The sequence below is a fragment of the Watersipora subatra genome, chromosome 9, assembly GCF_963576615.1.
Source record: "Watersipora subatra chromosome 9, tzWatSuba1.1, whole genome shotgun sequence".
NCBI lineage: Eukaryota > Metazoa > Bryozoa > Gymnolaemata > Cheilostomatida > Watersiporidae > Watersipora > Watersipora subatra.
Genome location: NC_088716.1, coordinates 28,970,850 through 28,988,484, shown reverse-complemented (window position 1 = coordinate 28,988,484; position 17,635 = coordinate 28,970,850). Strand labels below are relative to the sequence as shown.

Genomic DNA, 17,635 nt, shown 5'->3' with positions numbered 1-17,635 from the left:
AAAGTAACATTCCCTCTTGTTACAGGTTATTATTATTTCCTCTCACTATTCGATCGAATTTAGTTTAGGGGTTATTTTTTATGTATGTAATGTAAGTGTCGAAAGCTGTACGTGTTTTTGGCGATGATGTGTATAATATAAGCTGAACATCGTAAGTAGATTGTTCCAATTAGCTGAATCACATATAACATATTTATAGTGGTTTGGCTTAACTCGCTGAACAATGGAATACAAGCTTAATGGCTCTTCTCACATCTCCCATTCAATAGTATTAGAACTCAGGACAATTCGATTGCCTCACTTGGCTTTTGTTTCTGCTCATGAGAAATTTTGAAGAAGCTTCCTTTTGGTTTACAACATTCCTTCGGTCATTCCGCAAAAACATGATTTAATGGAAATTGGCTCCAATATGTTACTTGATCTCTAATTCACAGCCCTGTCGTTCACCTGACTCACAGTATTGGTTGTCCATGTTCGCCGCTCCAACTTTGAATTCTCTGGCAAAAACATGGTCATGAGCTTTGTTTCTGTTTTTGTGTCACAACTATATCATTAGAATGGAAAGTTTGTGCCTTCTTTGTTTCTTCTGGCCACTGTACCATCATCCTAAGTCATTGTGCCTGTTTTACTTTTAATCGATCCGCCGTAGTCTTCAATATCTTATTGACAATATTTGCAGCTGATTCTGCCATACCACTGGAAAAGTAAAATAATGATGTGGTATGCTTAGATTTCCTACTGGAGCAATTTCTTCAAACATTTTGCTTAGGTAGTAAACTGTGTTATTGCTGAGAACTATTTAAAAACACTATTTCAAGCAAATACCTTTTTGCAACCATCAACGACGGTATTTGGTGCTTTAAATTTTATTATTATGACATATTTTCAGCTCCTAAACTTTTGGTGGATTTTTGAGTAGATATTTCATGTATCGAGATGCTACTTTTGTGAATTTTTGAGTCTATACTTCATGTGTCGAGATGGGTTCTTTTTCATTGAGTGTCTAATTTAACTTGCATGATTTAAATGGATTTGCTATCTTGTTGGTCTTCCAACATTTTAGCCCTACAAATGATGTTGGCTGTGTTTTCTGGCATGTGTATTGATCCATGTATGTTACCCAGGTTTGGTTTACTTATCTGTGGTGAACATATGTGTCGCGGTCACAGAAACCATGGTTAAGTCGCAAATCACGAAGTTGAGTTATCCGACTTTCGAGTTGCACCAACTGAATTTATAATATTGGTAACGATTTTTTTAACACGTGCATCTGGACCAATCAAGGAGTGATCTTTCTGAATCTGAAGTCAATCTAGCCAATAAAAGTCTTCAACCCTCGGAAAAACCCTCTTAAAACCGTTGCTAAGCTAAACAGGAAGTACTGAAAAATGGCGTCCGATAAATATAATCGTTTCTTTTTTGCCGATTTTAAAGATTACTCTGACATTTTGGACACTAATAATCTGTACTTTGGTGTTCCAACTGATGTCAAAAGCAGTAAAAGTAAAAGGAATTACAATGATAATTTCCTAACAATTCTTAAAAGATTATTACATTATTTAATCATAAGAATAATTATTCGATTTTATAGGATTATTATCAGATTTAATTATAAGAATAATTATTCGAATTTCCAAGATCAAAGTATATAGTGACCGATAGTGTGCAATATGTTACTGTTGTTACTTTTTTAAAGATTTTGCTGATGATTTGGCTGTGCCCGTTATCGCTGTACTGCCAAACCGTTTTAAATATTTACAAAATTAAGTAATACATTTTCTTATAAATATACAGCTATTTCTGTGACAACCAGCTAAAATCTGTTTAGATGTTTGAATTCAGCATACTTTTTGAATAGAAACGCAGAAATCTTGATGAATATCACAACCTCTTGATATTGGTTGCTATGACGTTTTGAAATGTAAACAAAATTGGGCATTGGTTTTCGTTTCTCAAACTTTAACACCAGTTTTCTCGGAACTATGTTTTCGCACTAATGGTAAACGCGCATTCAGTTTATTGACCATAAAATCTGCTGTATTCAAGCTAGAATCAAAATTTTTTTGGCAAAATAACAGTGAGAATTTTCTCTTTCTGCTAATGTAGATAACTCCAAATCTTACAATCCCGACTTAAACATGGTTTCTGTGATCATGACCCATATGTTCTATATGTTTAATCTCAGTCTGGTGTAAGAGCATCTTGTCATACTTTATTGGGATTGAAGAACCCATTCAAGAACACATTGAAAATTTTCACATGAACTTGATGTTAACTGTGTCCTATCTCTTTTTTCTATTGTTGAATGGGATTTTAATTATTTTATGCCTGCTTATTATACACAAACCTTTTTAGGACTTGGCCTTTTCTTCAATTCTGGATATTGATTTTGAAAAATTTTTCATACAACACTAAAAAAAATTTGGTCTCGATTACTGCCAGGACGAAAGACCTCAAGTGGGACAGGCGATAGTTTGATTAGAGGTGACATTTGATTAGAGCGTGATGCCATATTTTTCATTATTATCATTCTTTTTTATTATATGAGCTAGACTGAATTTATAAATAAAATATGTTACTAATAAGAAAAACATCTAAAAAATTTATATACAAACAATTGGCAGAATACATCATTGCTGAGTGATTACTGGTGAGTAATCACAAAGTCACCAATAAAATTAGTGAATATAATAGATTGCTGTTACATTAATAATAAGCTGCTGAATAAGTTCCTGCTCACCTTTAATGCCCGCTCTTGCTTGAGAAGTCTCAGTCTAAATTGGTTCATCTGGATTGAGATCTTCTTCTGCAATCCTCTGAGCCATCTAGGTGGTTGATCAATCTATATCTCTTGAATGATTTGATGATTGGTTTATTCAGCCCCTGATCCTAAACATCGACTGACTATCCACTTCAAATAAACATGCATTTATGGTACTTGCATGTTTCCAGATTTGGAGTAGCTCTTCAGAGCTACACCAAAGAGCAACTGAGCAACACCCAGATCTTAAAGCACTGTGGGAATTTAGCCTTAAATGGGCGTTCCAGTAAATGTTGGAAGCCTGCATGAATTTAGTGCAGCTCTTGGAATTGCCGATATATCAACCTGGATCCTCTTAAATTATTTGTTTGTGGCAATGATGTTGTTACATCGGCAAGAGGGCACTTTCTAGACATAAAAAACAATGATCTTCCTCAGAAACTCCGAAGTTAGGTCGGTTAAAAAAGGTGCAGCCAGCCCAGAAAAGGTGGAAAATATTTATGAACTTGATGATGATACCCTCAATCGATTGGTTAATACTGGTTTAACCAATAATTAATTACTTGGTTAAACCAGTATAGTACTATAGTTTAATTACTTGGTTAATAAATGGTTCCAAGCTTTAATACTAAAGGTGAAACAGTACTCGCTAGCAGTTGTCAACAGGGCAACCTAGTAATTTTGGGAAAAAGTATCATTTTTCAACTTTCGAACTTTGTGAATCTCTGGCAGAAAGGAAAAAGGAAAAAAGAAAGCTTATTTATTACTAATTTGCAAATATTTTAAGATTTGTACACAATTTGTTCTATATTGATCTGCAGTGATGCGGGGAGCATCTTTTATCTATCTCCAAAGTATTCTAGCTGATCAAATCTTACTGGGAATGAAAAAGGCTCGTGGAATATATGAATATTTAACTTTGGTCCATTATGTTTCAATCATAGTGACTGCCAGGTTCATAGGTAGCTGGCAGCCTTGATGAGTAATGCAAGAACATTGGTTGCTCACAGAGTGCCATCTGATAGACTGAAGTTATATGTGAAGCCTTTATGATCAATCATGGGAAACTTAAGAAGGGGTGCGATAATTAATCTTGAGGTAGTGAAAAGAATATCACCACTCAAAGCCAACATTTTAAATTCATATCAAATGAATTTAAAATGTATCCGATGTACTCTCATTTAAAAAGGACAAAGGATAATTAGCGGAACACCTAGATGAAGTTTAAACACACCTTGAAAAAAGTATGCAGACAGTGGCTATCGGACGTAAAGGACGTAAAGGATGTTATTGGAATAGACCAAGATGAACAATCATTTTTGCATGACGGCATAATTTGAATACGGATAGAATATTTTTTTATCTTGTAAACACAAATTATAATAGTTTGATTGAAACAATAGAATTACTGCCCTATTAGTATATTCTACTGGCAAGCTTTCATTCGCTCATTCGCATAGAGTTCTTTAAATGAGTTAGCATTTACATGAGACTTAATCTTTAGGTGGAGGTTCATGTAAATCTGCTTAAAAAAGAAATACCTCAGGATGCAATGTATATTATTTTTATGTGCTTTTCTTTAGGTTTACAACTTTCTTATACTTGAACATTAGGAATTCTGCTACGAAGAAGGCTTGCTTACTTGCCAGTGTGTAAATATTCGAGTACGAGTCCCTAGTTTATTTTGTCACTATAGGTCGACCAAAATGTCTATTTCTGAAGTAATCGATGCTCTGAGAGGTTCTTACATGACGGGAGAACCATTGCCAACGAATCAAGAAAGAAAACTTTTCCGTCAGCTAGATACTTTGTATAACCGTAACAATTCAAATGGCCGTGAGGCTTCTTTCTCATACAAAGGCATGGCTGTGACTGTGCAAAGGTTCGAGAATCTGAATGCTGCTGATGATAAGCTCCCATGGATTGAATACAGAAGAGTAAGTACTATGTCTTTATATTAATGTCTTTATAGATTAAACAATTGGACTTTCAGGTTATATGAAGTTACACTTGCAAATGTTTAGAAATATTTCTATACACGTGTATGAAGATTTGTAATTCACTCTATGGTTGATTACAGCTATCAACCATAGACTCGCTCTATAGTTGATTATAGCTATCAACTATATGCTCACTCTATGGTTGATTATAGCTATCAATTCTATACTCACTCTATAGTTGACTGTAGCTATCAATTCTATACTCACTCTATAGTTGACTATAGCTATCAACTGTATACTCACTCTATAGTTGACTGTAGCTATCAATTCTATACTCACTCTATAGTTGACTATAGCTATCAATTCTATACTCACTCTATAGTTGACTATAGCTATCAATTCTATACTCAATCTATAGTTGATTATAGCTATCAACTCTATACTCACTCTATAGTTGGCTATAGCTATCAACTCTATACTCACTCTATAGTTGACTATAGCTATCAATTCTATACTCAATCTATAGTTGATTATAGCTATCAACTCTATACTCACTCTATAGTTGACTATAGCTATCAACTCTATACTCACTCTATAGTTGACTATAGCTATCAACTCTATACTCACTCTATAGTTGACTGTAGCTACCAATTCTATACTCACTCTATAGTTGACTATAGCTATCAACTCTATACTCACTCTATAGTTGACTATAGCTATCAATTCTATACTCACTCTATAGTTGATTATAGCTATCAACTCTATACTCACTCTATAGTTGACTGTAGCTATCAATTCTATACTCACTCTATAGTTGACTATAGCTATCAACTCTATACTCACTCTATAGTTGACTGTAGCTATCAACTCTATACTCACTCTATAGTTGACTGTAGCTATCAGCTCTATACTCACTCTATAGTTGACTGTAGCTATCAACTCTATACTCACTCTATGGTTGACTATAGCTATCAACTCTATACTCACTCTATAGTTGACTATAGCTATCAACTCTATACTCACTCTATAGTTGACTGTAGCTATCAACTCTATACTCACTCTATAGTTGACTATAGCTATCAACTCTATACTCACTCTATAGTTGACTGTAGCTATCAACTCTATACTCACTCCATAGTTGACTGTAGCTATCAACTCTATACTCACTCCATAGTTGATTATAGCTATCAATTCTATACTCACTCTATAGTTGACTATAGCTATCAACTCTATACTCACTCTATAGTTGACTATAGCTATCAACTGTAGACTCACTCTATAGTTGACTATAGCTATCAACTCTATACTCACTCTATAGTTGATTATAGCTATCAACTGTAGACTCACTCTATGGTTGAATACAGCTATCAAATGTAGACTCACTCTATGGTTGATTACAGGTATCAACTGTATATTCAAGAAAGATGTACAACAAATTCTTTGTGCCAGTCTGGGCAGCAGTTACAGATGAGTCTCAGTCTGTTGGGTAAGTTACTCAGCTGTATTTGCACTAATGTATGTACAGAAAAGATCTTTGCTTATTGCTTAGACTCGCTTGTATACTTTACTACTACTTTACTAGTTTATCAATTGTTCATTGACTTTAGAGCAGCAGGAAGTCTGTCTTGCATATATATTTATTCAAATACTATAATGCTGTGTTTTATGTTTTTCTAATAAGTTAAGTCACTAGTCAAATTCATATGTTAACTTCATCATAGAGTTCTCTTCTCCTCATTCTGAGTTCTCCTCATACTGAATAAGTATTAAGGTCATTTATCTGCCATCTCAATTTCAGTTTGATGAAAAAAAAGTACATCAGACGAGATTACAATCTTTTCTATTGTTTCTCTGCAAAATAAAGATTCTAAATTGTCAGAATTTTTATATTTATTTCAACATCATAAGTTCTTTTATGCCATGTTTATCAGTTTGCTTAAATTGTTAAGTAATTGAATTATTGTTATAATTTTTCAATGATGTGCTGTGTGTTGAACATGTTTTTTCATCTTCTCATCAGTTGTCAATTATAAGTTATCTTACTTTTAGCATAGTTCATATGACAGCAACTATTGCAACTACAAAGGGAAGGATACTCACTGCTGTGCCTAACTTGAAGTTCAGTTCCTGTAAACTTGTTAGTGTTGACTTTCCTAATAATTCTTCGACAAAAAATTTTAAGCTGGTAGAATATACTCTAGCTATATTGCAGATGAGTAGTCCAATATTTCACTCTTGATTTTAGGGATGTACTTTGTCAACTATCAAAGAGGTTTTGCCCTCATGAACATGTTTCATGACATGTAATACATCTATATACAATATTATTCTCCTATTCACATATACCTAGTATATATTAATCTCAAAGTCTGTCATTGGTCTGTCCAGTTATAGCGATAAAGTTTTAGGATTGAGAAATGCGCCTCATACTGGATTTGAACTCCAAAGATTGCAACCGCAAATTTGCATGTATGCACACCTAACCAAAAGGCTAAGCTTGTTCTTATCATTCTTGGCTATTTTATCAATGGTCTCTTTATTGCTAATTAATGCTTATTGTTCAATTAATATTACCTTTTGCATTTGTTTTGCTCTTTAAGAAATTTTAAAAGAAATCTCAAGATTTACCTGTTTTTTTAATTTGTAATTTTCAAATGTGTTGTTTCAATTTTAAATCTTTTATTACCGGCTCCAATTTTTTGTTCTTCCTTAGGGCAATTGCTAAGTACTAAGAAATTCTTAAGTAAATTGGAGTATTTTACACCTGGACTGTTGTATTATTCCGAGTAGGAATTGCATCTACATTCACTCTCCATTAGGTCAGACAAAGTATCAGACAAGAACAGTCCGATATTTCATTGTTACATTTTCACCAGTATCGTCGCATTCAAAGATTTGATGGATAGCTTATGCTGGAACAGTAACCTTTGTATGCGCGTACACGCGCACGCACACACACACTTCTATGCAATAATTGTTATTATTAATTCACTATATTCAACATAATATTCAGAATTTTTATTTTGTTTTCTCAGTTCGTAATAATTGTATCAGTGTCACATAATTTTTCATTGTAACCGTTGTAGCAAAACGGACTAACTATCCATTACTTGCTAATTATTTCACATTTAAACACCTTTACCGTTGTTATATTTTTTCCTATTTGAACTGCACAAAACACTTTTCTCATGATATAAAATTTAATAGTTAGAATGGTAAATGTTTTTTATGTTAAATAAAAATAAATTTTCTGCCTAAAAGCTATTTTATTACCCAGGCAACACCAGGCATTCAGTTAATATATATACTAGGTATATATATTTTATATACTAGGTATATATATTATATGGACCTAGAATATATAATATAATACATATTTATATATAATAAACTTAGCTGGTATATATATATATATACTAGGTGAATTTATCATTCAGTTACTAGATATCTATTTATATTCCTCAAGGTATGTGGATCTGTGTGCCATACCGGCTATAGCGCACGCTGATTATTTTACTGATGCGGCCACGCCTTACGATGCCCCTGTTAAGAAATATTTTTCGTAAGGTTTAATTACTATATCCGGGGTCAAGGCCAATTCTTCTCACGCAGGCAATTATATTGTCTCCGTGGGGTAACCTTTTTTATACACACACTTCTATGCAAGAACTGTTATTATTAATTCAACATACGCAGGATTTTTATTTCATTTTCTCAGTTCATATTAATTGTATCATTACCGAATCATCTTTTATTGTAATCGCATCAAAACCGACTTAATTTAGCTATTACTTGCTTTATTTCACAATTAAATCTAAACCTTGTTATAGTTGTTTTATTTTTTTTTAATTTATTTGACCTGCACGAAACATTTTTCTCATGATATGAAGTTTAAAAGTTGTTTGATAAAGTTTGAAAACCTTCACAATTGTTTTTATTTTCTCTCTTAATTTGTCTTAACTACACAAAACACTTTTCTCATGATTTGTAGTTTGAAAGTTAGAATGACAAATGTTGTTATATATGTTAAATACAAATAAATTTTCTGTGCAGATACTTTTTATTACCCGGGCAACGCCGGGTAGTACAGCTAGCACTAAAGTCATTGTAGGAACTTATAGTTACTTAAGCTGGGTTCCCATATACGTCGCAAAGCACCGGCGACACACCGCAGGCTATTAGCGATGAAATGGGAACGTATGCGCCGAGGATCGCTGGTAGTTGCCGGCGGCATCGCAATGGTTTAGCGCTGTTCAAATTTCGCAAACGGCCGCAGGCAAAACCTTCCCGAAATGCACTGTACGGGTAAAGGTCACCATTATAAGAACGGCATGGCGAGCGAACAAGTTATTTGATTACGCAATTATGTTTACGATATTATTAACGATGTGGCTTTTATGTGAACATTAAACTGCGCCGAGCACCGCAAGTGTTTTGCTGCGCGATATTACCGCCGGTACTTTGCGACGTATATGGTAACCAGGCTTAAAGTTAACATAGTATTCTGTTACTATTTTTAATGATGATGATTTTTACCAGGTGATGATTGCATTAGATAATGACTATGGGTTTCTATACCACTCTATGTACGTCTTATAGCCAATGATATTTTCACATGCCAACACTGAAACGAACTGAAATCATATAATTGTACACAAAATATTTTTTGTTTATAATCGTAACGAAATAGACTGTATTTAGCCTCTATGTATATACATTACAGTCATACTTCAACTTACGAGCTTAATGCGTTCCGAGACTGAGCTTGTATGTCAATTTACTTGCATGTTGGTGCAATTTATTTATATATAGAACAATTAAATATATATTGATTGGTTTCCATACTCTAAAAAAAGCAAATAAAACACTCAAAACAAGATATTGTAACAGAAAGAACATGTTGGTTATTGTCCTTACGTACTACATGCTTTCAAAAAGCAACAAATAAAAAATAATGCAAGGAAATGTGATTAATTAAAATGTAAAATTAAACACATACAATAGCAGTTAACACTCGCATTTGCCAGGGAGGGAGATATAAGTTATTCTTCGTTACAACATTTGACTTTGATAAATTTAGATTTTATCAAAGTGTTAAAAGACAAACTTAGAAGCAAACCTAAAAGCAAACTTTCATTTTTAACTAAACGTAATTAAAATTTCTTCGGCGTTCATAGTTTGAAGTTTCTCGCTGGTTAGCGAAAAATTTTTCCTTTTTATTTGCTTTCACTACTAGCCGGCCGTTTTAAGATAAACCTATCTAAGGACGTTTGCCTTTGTCGCCCTTGCAACATGTTGCGATTAGGACGAACACAGGTGTCGTCACAAATGGTTAATGCACGACCACTAGCCAGATTGTCCGAATGTCTATTAAACAGTTTGGATAGATAGCGCCGGCCTTTTCACATAGCATTGTTTCAGTTACGCTGTCACCGGCCAATTGTTTGTCCAATGCCATCAGCGGTCGTGAAGATTGCTGCACCGTTTTAAAACTATGGTTAGTCCTTTTGCGAACTAAATGCCTCGAATATAATCCTTCTGTTTGATAATTATGAATGTATTTCTGTCATATTGCCGAGCTAGCTCAATCACGCATACACATTTCACATATTTTTCAATATTTTTCCGTTTAATATCAATTGTTATCATTTGCTTTTTCTTTGTATTATCTTTCATTTTACTGGCCAACTTTCGGTCTACGCACCGTACGTTTAATTCACATAATTCTGAGCAATTGAAAAATACAGAGTGATGCTGTTCTCATAAAACCCCTCCTGCATACTTGGCAACTGACTCAAGTGCTCGTATCTCAAACATGGCTCGTATGTTAGTGCTAAAACTTGCTTGAAAGCTGGCTCGTATCTCAAGTTTCTCGTAAGTTGGAGCACTCGTAAGTTGAAGTATTACTGTACTTGTCCGTGCAGGTAGAATATAGTAATGAACCTTACGAAAAATATTTCTTAACAGGGCGTCATAACGACCGCATCTGTAAAATAATCAGCGTGTGCTAAAGCTATATTTATAGCCGGAATGCGTACAAATCCGCATACGACATATTTTGAGAAATACATATATATATACTAGCTGTGCTACCCGGCGTTGTCCGGGTAATAGAAAAGTCTTTGGACAGAAAGTTGATTTTTATTTAACATATAATAACATTTGCCATTCTAACTATCAAACTACATATCATGAGAAAAGTGTTTTGTCTTATAAACAATGAGAAGTAGTGAGAGTTGCTCGCTATTAGCCTGCGCGCTATTAGCCAGTACGTTTAATAATATGAGTGAACAGCTTCTCGTGACATTATGCTATGACCCGCGTCGTATGCAGAGCAGTTAGGTATTTGCTCTCATATCATGACTTATATTGGCCAGGTAGCAATTTGATTTCTGTAGTCTAGTGGGTAAGGCGTCAGACTGGTGAACGACGGGGTCCAAGATCTAATCTTCTTTGGTACAGAATCTTTATTCCAAGATCTTAAGATCTATAGCCGGAATGCGTACCAACATATCCACATACATACAGACATACTTTGAGAAATAGATACTAGAAATTCCACTGTCATACAGCCCACGACCAGAGTGATATTGGAAAAAAGAAAGGGTACTGCTGGTTGAGAAATGCAATAGTAGCAGTCAAATGGCACTGCAGTGCAATAGGATAACTGCAATGGTAGCTGTAATGTACTGGTTGTGGGTGTTATTATATACAACAAACAGCAATAATGAAAGGAAAAGATTATATGTTTATATCGCTCCCCTGCAATAGGAGAAATGCAATATTAAAAGTATTATATATTGGGCACAGCCGTAGTATCATCAACAAAATCTTTAGAAAAATAATCACAGTAACATATTACACACCATCGGTCACTATATACTTCGATCTTGTAAATTCGAATGATTATTCTTATAATTAAATCTTATAATAATCTTATAAAATCGAATAATTATTCTTATAATTAAATATTGTAATAATCTTATAAGAATCATCAGAAAAATATCATCGTCATTTTCTTTACTTTCACTACTTTGAACATCAGTTGGAATACCAAAGTACTCATGATAAGTGTCCAAAATGTCAGAGTTATCTTTAAAATCGGCAAAAAAGAAATGATTACTTTTCAGTACTTCTACGTTAATAACAGAAACTTTTGGCAATTGGACAATGCCATAAAGTGGTGAAATGTGCACATTTTTCTCATGAAATACGCACGGCTTTATGGTTCTACTATCTGTCGCACGGCTTTATGGGCATTTTGTTGGCCGGTCTTAATTTTAATTAAAAAAGGCATGTCAAGTTTTAATGGCGAATTTAGGCCAAATTAATCTGTCTAGTTATGTATTATGCGATCAGATGGGTAAGTTTTGGGATATTGTCTACACTAATCAAAGACTTGGTAACATATTGAAATAGGTTTATATGTGTTTTGTATCATTATTATACTTAAATGACTCCACACAAAAATGGTTAAATTTTTTGATGGGATTTTGGTACAAGGGTTTGGGTACGGCCGATGATGAATAATTTTGGGAGTTGTGTGCGCATATGCGTTTATCATAAAACTTGCAAACACTCGCTTCGCTCGTGGGATAAGATATATATACGCGTAGATATATATATATATGTATGTATATAAATTAAGTTTATTAAAAACTATAGGTTAAAATCATTACTACTAATAGTTTCATGCAATTGCGTAGCAATCTTCAAGTAGAATGACTAAAATGTATAATGTACAAGCTATAAAATTACTTTATAAAGCTGAGGGCTCAATACTATTGTATTATATATATATATATATATATATATATATATATATATATATATATATATATATATATATATAGTATACAGCAAAGATGTAGTCGAATTATGTTATTGAGCTAATTAGGTGTTTTCTAGCATGCCGGCATGTGGATATCAGCTCACTTCTAGTGTTAAGGCTGGCTAACTTCGAATATGATGAAGTACTTATCCCATAGACATAACTGGCAAGATTTTGCAAGCCCTCAGCTTTATAAAGTAAGTTTATAGCTTGTACATTATACATTTTAGTCATTCTACCTGAAGATTGCTACGCGATTGCATGAAACTATTAGTAGTAATGATTTTAACCTTTAGTTTTTAATAAACTTCATACACAGCTCTAATTGACTCGATTATTGAGCACTTTACTTTACAGTGTAAAGCACATATACTACATATGTATATATATTTATATATATGTATACATCTATATATACATATATATATATATATCTATATATATAATTCTCAAAGTATGTCGTCCGTGTGTCGTATGTCTGTATGCATTTTGGCTATAGCTATTATTAGAATAACTGCAGCTGGACAACAATGCTGACGCAATGTCATGAAGTACCGTCATTAGAAGCCTAACAGCTTACTGCAATTTTCCATTGGCAATGTGCCAGGCTAACAGCTTGAAAGTTACAGTTGTTTGACAAAGTTTTAAAACCTTTACAGTTGTTTTCATTTTTCTCTTAATTTATATCAACTACACAAAACACTTCTGGAAATGAACATGTTTACTATCACAAACAGTGGCAAATCCAACGTTTTCAACCCTTACACCGAGGTAGACTCATTTATGCGTTTGCTATGGTCGACCGCCGTAGACACATGTTTGCGATTTTCCCAGCAATTGCTAGTAACTGAATGTTATTATTCGTTGACAGCATAACCGATGATCTTTAGGACTTTTATGGTAGCGACAGTGTTGTCCTACGATTTCTCTATGAAATTAGCCTAAAGTTTATTATTATAAATCTTTGTTTGGGGATTTCCAACTTAAAAATGAACATTTTTGTGCAAGTTCATCATAGGCATCCAAATTAGAAAACAAATAACTACTTATGTTGATGACATTATAGCCAATTCAGATTTTTGTGATTACACAGATAATTAAAATAGCAATAGCAGCACTGACTCTGATGGTGATGAAAGTATTGGTTTTGTAAGAATAAGGAACATTGTAGAAGATCGTTTTGCTCTGTAGCTTCACATCGCTTTATTAATGCACAAAGTATGGATACAACAAATTTTTTGCATAGCAGTGCTTGTTAACATGTTGGCAAAATGAAATATATAACCAAAACAAACGTTCTAAATGGAGTTCGAAACTGAAAAAATATTGTAAACATATTAAGCAATATTGGCAAAATAGCTGGCAGTAGGCCGATAGCTAAATTTGTACATGGACGCAAGTGAAAGAGTTATGTAGTGGAAGTGTGGCAATTCATAGACAATACAACATTGAATGAGAAGTACGTACCTTTTTTATGTAGAAATTTAGTTGGTGAGAACTGCGTTTTTCCAGTGACCGCAAGAAACCAACGTTCGCATGACCTTCTCGGTACACGTTGGCAGTAAATATTAATCGCATGTAAATTACTATTCATTAATTTATTTTATTTAATTATTAGTACATTTGTATAGCTGTATAGGCACCTTGGTGTAGGTCGCAGAACTCAGGCCGGTGCTTTTTAACACGGCAGCAACTTTGCTGTTTCAAACGCACCAGTGTCATTGGGCACCGTAAAGAGGCGCGCTAACCAGAGATGACGTGACTTTTGTGTAAAAACGATGAATAGGTTATGTATAGAGGCGTGTACTAACCGGAGATTCCCGTTAATGCGCCCTAGATACCTAGTAGCGGCTAATAGTCCGAAAAGTACGGTACTCTATAAGGCGGACACTCAATCACACAGACAGACAACACACAGATAGCCGTTTATATAGTAGATATGTTGGTACGCATTCCGGCTATAATAGATCTTAAACTCTCGATATTAAAATCATGCGCTGCGAGGGATTTGAACTCACGACTTTCATGACAATCCAGACGCTCTACCACTGACCTAAAACACCATAGGCGTCTGAGATGAGAACACATACACAATGCGCGTGCTAATTATTTTAGCCTTCAGGGTCGACCAGTTACAATGCTTTAGTCTGGTGGCCACAGGGCATTATCGCCCCGTATTAAACAAATGCATAGATTTATGTTTACCTAGCTGATTGGCTGATTTGGCTAATTGCGCATGGCGCAAGGGAAATCTCATTGATGTATTTCTACCCATCTTTTAATGGCAAATAATCACTGCTTGACAAGAATAATTCCGGTAGGTATAATAAAAAAGTTATGAAATGCTTTATTCTATCCATTAAATTTAAGATTCGTTATACCCCATTGTCATGCCACCTTGGCAAAAAACGACACAAAAATGCCCTGTGGCCACCAGACTACTTCTGTTCAGAACTATTTTGGGACCTAAGTATATTCAACGCGATGCTTATTCATTTTTTTGTTAGAGCTAATTTATTCGGTCTCACGATAATTAATCTTGAACTTGAAAATTGGCTAATTATTAACTGATTATATACGTTAATAAAAGATATACGTCCCTGAACTTGTCATGGCGAGTTATCTGTATTCGTTATACGGTATATCCTGTATTCGTTAAAATAAAAACATCTGAAATCATATAATTCTTATATCAAATAATTTTGGATTGTAATCATAGCAAAATAGACTATATTTTGCCATTACTTGCTAATGATTTCACATTTAGATTTAAATGTCTTTACATTTTTGATTTTCCTTCTAATTTATTTCAACGAACCACTTATTTCAGGTTATGAAATTTTAAATTTACAGCTGTTTGAAAGCCTGCACAGTTGTTTTTATTTTCTCTTAATTTATTTCAACTACACAAAACACTTTTTCCACGATATGTAGTTTGAAAGTTAGAATGGCAAATGTTGTTATATATTAAATACAAATCAACTTTCTGACCAAAGACCTTTTATTACCGGGCAACGCCCGGTAGTACAGCTAGTAATACATACTAGCTGTACTTTAAAGATGTGATTGCGTCAAATTTTAGTTGACTTTAACAGAAAGTATTAATTTTTTTCTATCAGTTGATATGTTTTTTGTTGTTTTAGGCAATCTCATTGTCAAGATATTTGAAGATTAAAATCGACAAAACTTAATCGTGATAAAAATGCTACAAAAAAGATGTGCCCAGACTTGCCCAAAATGATGTATATAGTGAAGCAGTCTGTCTCTATCTCTCGTATTTGGCTATTCTACATTGGCTATTGCGATAAAAGTCTAGTCCTACACGGCTCTATTGGAATATTTTCTATTTTGTATTTGCTTAAGATTGCTAGGATCAAATTTTAAATCTAGCTACAGGTACATTATTATAAATGTTTCAATTTGCTGGAACTGGAAGCATTGTTACAATTCTGTTGTTCGTCAATAAAACGTGTCGATAAATATGGGAAATTAAAAATTTTGTCATGTTAGTTTCCTCTAAATGCTGTGTAAACATTTGAATCGAGTCGACAATTAGGCCGTAGAGTTAACTTATTTCACCGCGGCCTTTGTATCAGTGAAGTTCTCAGTGGCCTACCTACACCGGCTTGGCTACTACACCTAGTTTGGCTACCTACCCCGGAAACTAGTGATTAAATAAAATAAGCAAGCCGCATCTTTGAAAAGAATATATTCTAATATATATATTGCAAAACCAACTGCGTCCCTAAAAAAGTCAGGTATAGTCAATGTTATCTAGTCATTATTAGTATCAATTTGTAGAAAAAAATTTACTGGTCACATTTGATTAGTTGACTCAAGTACAAAACAAACAATTTTATGAGTTGACTGAAATAGTGAACACAAAATGTCAATTTCTTTGAAATCAATTAACCCACCGATTCTGGCAAAGGGTTAATAAAGCCATTCTTGCACCTGGTTTGCGGACTCGCCTGTTTTCACCTAGTAGCGTGGAGCATAAAACTTTTTGAGCTTTTAATATTTGTTCCGTTGGAATTGAGTCGAGCTATGCAAAAGTACCCGCCAATAAAGACCCCGTATCAAATATAGATGCTCGCTACTTTACAGTTTTGTTTCGGTTTGGTCTAATCAGCAAGTCGTAATCTGATCATGTGACCCAATACTTCGCAAATAATTTCTGCAGCACTTTTCGATTATCACAATTGACCAACAGGCTCGTCATGATTATCAGACAATTATATGTACTCCTTCAAACTAAGGCTAAAAAATTAAACAAATTTTCACGGTAAATTATAAGATATCACTGCTCAAAGTGACAGCATTACGATGACGATTAAACAGACGCGTAAGAACAATAGACATGGTTTTATGGAATACGTGAAGTATATTTGTGAAAATATTTCGACGAATAAGGTTGCAAGAAAGTGTAAACAGAAACCATCTCTCACAACTACGTCACATTTGAGCCGTTTTAGAAAGAGGATCCAAACTACGGCGGTCTCGTGTGGCTGCGATTTTCTGTTCGTTTTTGAGCTTTTAAGAGCTTGTAATCACCTTTCCACATATTTTGCACCTACAACACAACAGAGCAAGGCATGGTGAATCTTTTCATATCAAATCACTGTAATGCGAATTTTGTTGCGAGTCAACCTTTAACAAAAGCATAAGTACGCTAAGCTAACAATTCGAAGCATTGTTTCTGGGAGTTAACGATGAACATTGATCGATCGATTTTCCTCACTTTCTACAAGTGAGAAGTGAATATAAATTTTAATCATTAATCTAATTTACTAGCTAAAACTACCAAAGAAAATTTGAAAGAAATATTATTGCTAAGTGAAACAAAAAAGTTATGAAACGGTGATTGGTGATAGCAAAAAGTTGTAATTTTATTAATTAGTAAATGTACTCATGAGTACATTTACTAAAATTATTACCTTTAATATATTTAACACTAGTTCATCAATTTAAGCCATTATATTGCTAGATGCTAAAGATTAATTAAAAAGCTGTCAATTTAACAATCAACATTGATTATTATGTAGCAAGAACTCACACGTGTGCACAAGAAGTTGCAGTGTAGTCTCAAACAGGGAATTATAA

General features: G+C 33.9%; 1 protein-coding gene across 1 annotated transcript in view; it reads left to right on the top strand.

The window, feature by feature from the left end:
- Positions 1–4,462: 4,462 nt before the first annotated feature.
- Positions 4,463–17,635, top strand: part of LOC137404956 (uncharacterized) — a 61,381-nt gene continuing 48,208 nt past the window's right edge. Inside the window, exons 1-2 of the mRNA XM_068091183.1 lie at positions 4,463–4,698; positions 6,102–6,187. Coding sequence (XP_067947284.1) covers positions 4,468–4,698; positions 6,102–6,187 — 317 coding nt within the window. The 5' untranslated portion in view covers positions 4,463–4,467. The remainder of the gene's footprint in view (positions 4,699–6,101; positions 6,188–17,635) is intronic.